Below are 5012 nucleotides of genomic sequence, written 5' to 3'. Positions count from 1 at the left end.
CCCCAAAAAAAAAAAAAAAAAAAAAAAACTAAAACAGCATGCATGAGCACAAATATAAAAAAAGAAAAGAATATGAAAAAAGAAATGAAACCACGAAATATAGACACTTTCTTATCAACAACAACGGGTACTTATAATTTCTGTCTACCTTCAGGAGGTGGCCAAACTACTAGTTTCCATCCTTGGGATGACTTGCTTACATATAATGAGTGGACGGGGTTTTAAAACAGTTCAATTGGAGAACTTTCAATTCAAATCAGATGAGAGAGAAAGAGAGGAACCTTCAACTTGTTTTCCATGTCTTCAACAATGCCCATGTCATTTTCATACCAGATGCAAAAATAAATGTTATGGATACAACAATTCATCACCTCCATAGAAATAGGAGAGGCTAGATGGTGGTGCCTGTGGCTGGCGGCGGAGGAGAAGGAGGTGGATGGGCTAGGCGGTGGAAGGAAGAGTAACAAAAGGAGAAAAAAGGTTTAAGGGGCTTTTGGAGAAAATGTTCAATCTCATTCTCAAATGAAGTTGTTGAATTTGGCCGACTCCCAAAAGTACGACAAAAATTTAAACATAAAAGGAGAATACAATTTGGTATAAAAAAGGCAAGTTGTACCTAGGAATAAAAATAAAAGGTCATTGCAAAAAAAAAAAAAAATAATGAAGGTGTTGAATTTGGTAGACTCCCAACTGCCTATGGAAGATAGTTCATTGTCCCCAAAACTCCATTTCTTTTCGGCAGAATGCTCCATAAGAAATTTTCTTGCTATATCAGACATCCTCTGTTCCTCTCTCTTGATAAAGAGCGTACTCTATCATATGGCGACACCAAAGTGTTGGTGCCTAATAAATTCCAAACGTTGGCCAAAGATTTAATATTATTATTGTTTATTTTTGTAGCATCTTTGTGGTCTTAGTGTGGGCTTGGCCCTTTTCTAGTGGTTTTTCTTTTGGAGGATGAGAGGAGTCGATTAGACTGAAAAGGGAGTGTTCTGGCGATTTTGATACTTAAATGGCGCATAATAATTCATGTCAGTCTATGATGGAACCGGAGGTCTTATGCATGTTGAAAAAAACATATCTTGTGCACCTTGAGCAGAATTTTAGTCGAATCATTCTTCAGATGCAAAAGATTTCCTTTTTCCTTGCACAATGATCCCATATTTGAGTGTAATTCATCTTTTAAGATTGGGTGGAGTAGAAGGCTAAGAATCTTTGAGGACCACAGATTATGAAGTCTGATGAATCAGAGCTGCTTCTTGAATATTGAGCACACCTTTGAAAAGGATAAGAATCTTCTCTCCTCCTCTGGATTATTGGAGATAAGCCTAAGAAAGTTGATCCATCCTCCTTTTTCTTTACCTTCTCGCACCTTAATGAACATTTTCTACTATGATGGTCGAGCTCATAAATTTCAGTATTATCTTTCTTTTTTATTCAAGATTTTTTCAAGTCTCTATTTTCATTCATTTAACTGAATATATTCTTTAACAGTACCAAGGGTCGGATGATTGTCCTCTGCCTTGAACATGTGCAAAACTCAGATACCGGTTCAATGACTTTTTGTTCAAAGGCAGGATTATCATCTCTACAGACCTCACCATTTCGTGAAATTGTTGGATATGCTACGGAACAGTTATCAAGCAGTAGTCTTTGTAGCAGTCCAGATGATGCAAGCTCTGATGGTATAAAACTTGAAGAAACAGAAGCATGGCAATTACGAGTAGTTTATTCAACTACCTTGCCTGGAATGGTTCTTGCTATCTGCCCTTATCTTGATCGTTATTTCTTGGCGTCTGCTGGTAATGCTGTAAGTTGAAGTCTTTATACTACCTGTTTTTGGCTTCTTGTAGATTCTTCATTTACGTCATTGAGATTTAAATTTCTCTTTATGTACATCATATGATTGTTCATTCTTCATCCTATCTACCATTTTCAGTTTTATGTATGTGGTTTCCCAAGCGATAGTTTCCAAAGAGTGAAAAGGCTTGCAGTTGGGAGGACACGTTTTATGATAACATCTTTGACGGCTCATGTTACTAGAATTGCTGTCGGTGATTGTCGTGATGGTATTCTTTTCTTCTCTTATCAAGAGGTAACTAGTAATGGTAGTTTCTTTTTCATTCTCTCCTTTTATTTTATTTTAGAAAGCTTTGTCTTCTCAAAATTTCCCAGATTTTATCGTACCATTTTTCTTCAAAATGAGAAAAAAAAACCTTTGATTATTAGAACGAAACAAGAGTAGCAAAAAGCCTTCAAAAGCCACTGGTTGGTTCGGTACATGCTATTTCTATCGTGATTTATTGTAAATCATGCTAAATATTATCAGGTTTGATATGTCCTTTTTAGTATTTTCTCAAAAAATGATAAACTGGCTTTTGCAAATATTCTACAACAAGATTCGTCTTAAAGAATTCCAGTCGTTTGATCCTTTGTTAGCTTCTTTGTTTCTCTTAGGCTTCGGTTTCTTGTTTCTTTCTAAAATAGTTATTCACCAGGTCTTATTTCTCTTGACTTGGGCCCTTTCTTGTAGGATGGCTCGGTTTTTGCCCATATATTTCTTTCATTTTCCTCTCAATGAAAGTCAAGTTTTCTCATTAAAAAAAGAAAAATCCAATCATACTACTAAGTCTGTTACTTAGTAAACCATAATCGTCACAAGTGATAGGAGCCAGATAAAGTAGAAATTGCTGTTGATGGAAAAGAAAATTACAGGATGCCAAGCTCTTTGACTGGTGTGGATTCTCCCACAAATCATTTCCCAAACTTTTCTTGCCTTTAACCCTCCTACGTTTTTTTATTTATTTGTAACTACTCTTACGAACAAACCTGGCATAGTGATCATTGAGGCAAGTGAGAAAGGTGAAAAAGGTTAAGGTACTGGAAAACAAGTTCAATCTCATGGTGGCCGACCACCTACCTAAGTTATTTAAATCATTTGATTTTTCTGAATGAAATATTATATAGTCAAATGTTTGTCTTATGAGATTAGTCAAGGTGCATATATGCTAGTTTAGGCACCAATGTATATCAAAATAAAAAGCTACTTCTCTAACATGCTTTAATGATGAGTATGCTTTTGTTTAAAAAGAAAGTATACCTTTAGTGCCCCAATAATATTTCTAACATTTTTTCCTACTAGTACTCCGGATATTTCCCTAAAACACACTTGTCGAAGGGGTGTGGTTGATCAATAATTTTACCCATATCAAATTAAAAAAATCAAGGACAGGAAAAAAAAGTAAGACGTTATTTTTTTACCTTCTTCTCCCCTATTTTCCCTCTGCCTTCTTAATTCAACAACTAATCTTAATCCGCCCAAGTTTCAATTTGAACCCTCACAGGCAACCAAGTACGGGACTGCTCACCCACCCCGAATATTGAGGCTAAATAACCCAGAAACCTAAAATGCATTGCACCAAAAATCCCATCAGCCCTCCCCATTTTTTTTCCATCGACTTCCTTTCTCTTTGCTGGAATTAGTTGACTTCTCCGACCAACCCAAGTCCTCCTGAACTATTGAACTGAAAAATCTGGTTATACCCACTTAAAACTCATACGTAGAATTTCTCGATCAGCTCCTAAAGATAACTGGGTAGGAAGGGAGTAGCCATTTTATGATGCTAAATATTTAGTTAGAAATTTTTCTTTAATGTTTGATGGGGTATTGTCGTAGATTGAGCTGCACTGGTGCATCATTACCTTTGCTTGTTGGATTGTAGGATGCTAAAAAGCTGGAGCAAATTTATTCTGATCCTTCACAGAGGCTAGTTGCTGATTGTACTCTTTTGGACGTTGACACTGCTGTTGTTTCAGATCGCAAGGGAAGCATTGCTATCTTATCATGTTCTGATCGTTTAGAAGGTAAATGTTAACTTTGCTTCAAGATTTTGGCAATATGACTGTTTTTCCGTATGACAGTGCTTAAAGGTCTGGAAAGTTGACTGTAGTTTTTACTGTATGGATGCTTAAATGTTGTCTTGGAGAGTTCAGTCTTTTCCTTTGATGTGAAAGAACTTGATGTAATTTCCTCCTTTCTAGCTCACCACAGGCGTTTAACATGATTATTTTACTAATTCTTCAGCAGACTTAGCAGTGAAAACAAAATCTTAACTAGGAATATGGGGCATGCAAATGCGAAATAATATTTTTTGACCAAATGGGCATTGCTCGGATATGTGCCTGCAATTAGAACAGCCCAAAATTTCCAACACTACAAAACAAGAATGGAATGATGATGTAACAACCCAAGCCCACCCACCGCTGACAAATATTGTCTTCTTTGGGCTTTCCCTTTCCGGCTTCCCTAAAAGATTTTTAAAACGCGTTTACTAGGGAGAGGTTTCCACACCCTTATAATGAATTTTTCGTTCTCCTCCCCAACCGATGTGGGATCTCAATTTTGAGAAGAAAACATAGTGTTTTTACATCGCGAGGGTGTTTGATCTTAAAGGTGATTTTGAGGTTTAGGAGGGTACGAGTATCGTGGTTTGTTGTGTAAATCTCCCGCGGATGAACGACGACGGAATAGTGCGAAATTGACGAGAATGGCTTCGGAAATCGTCAGCAACAGAAAGGGATGACTAGTAAATGAAGGAAGAGTATCAACAAGAAGTATTTTATATGGAAGGGGATGAAGGCAAGCACTTCTGCAGTATGCATATTGGGCAACATCTATCCATGTATGAAATATCTTTGGTTTTCAAAGGTTCACTTGAAAGAGTTTCCAAATAAAGTATAAAAGGAAAGATAAACGTCGTTGGAAAAACTTGGTGGTGAAGGACACTCTTTTTACAGGACCTTGAACAAGATTGATGGATGAAATTCTGCTAAAGTTTTTGGGTGATTTGTCATAAGTAGAGGGAGTGAGGAAGGAGAGGGTTAGGCATTTGGTCTTTTAGTGGTATCTCAAGAGGGAAGGGTCCAAGTATCTCAAATGTCGTGGTTTATCCCGTAAGTTCTTTTATCTTTTAGATGCAATACATTTTGGTACTACGGATGAAGGCGGGGGG

The 5012-nt window shown here is 36.9% G+C and overlaps 1 protein-coding gene across 1 annotated transcript in view; it reads left to right on the top strand.

Moving 5' to 3' along the window:
* Nucleotides 1-5012, top strand: part of LOC111441668 (pre-mRNA-splicing factor RSE1) — an 18842-nt gene that overhangs the window by 7004 nt on the left and 6826 nt on the right. The window contains exons 9-11 of the mRNA XM_023078745.1: nt 1495-1810; nt 1940-2095; nt 3723-3864. Of these exons, the coding sequence (XP_022934513.1) occupies nt 1495-1810; nt 1940-2095; nt 3723-3864 (614 nt within the window). The remainder of the gene's footprint in view (nt 1-1494; nt 1811-1939; nt 2096-3722; nt 3865-5012) is intronic.

This window comes from Cucurbita moschata, unplaced genomic scaffold, assembly GCF_002738365.1.
Source record: "Cucurbita moschata cultivar Rifu unplaced genomic scaffold, Cmos_1.0 Cmo_Scf00004, whole genome shotgun sequence".
Taxonomy (NCBI): domain Eukaryota; kingdom Viridiplantae; phylum Streptophyta; class Magnoliopsida; order Cucurbitales; family Cucurbitaceae; genus Cucurbita; species Cucurbita moschata.
Note: the sequence above shows the minus strand (reverse complement) of the source record. Positions and strands in the feature narration are given on the sequence as shown.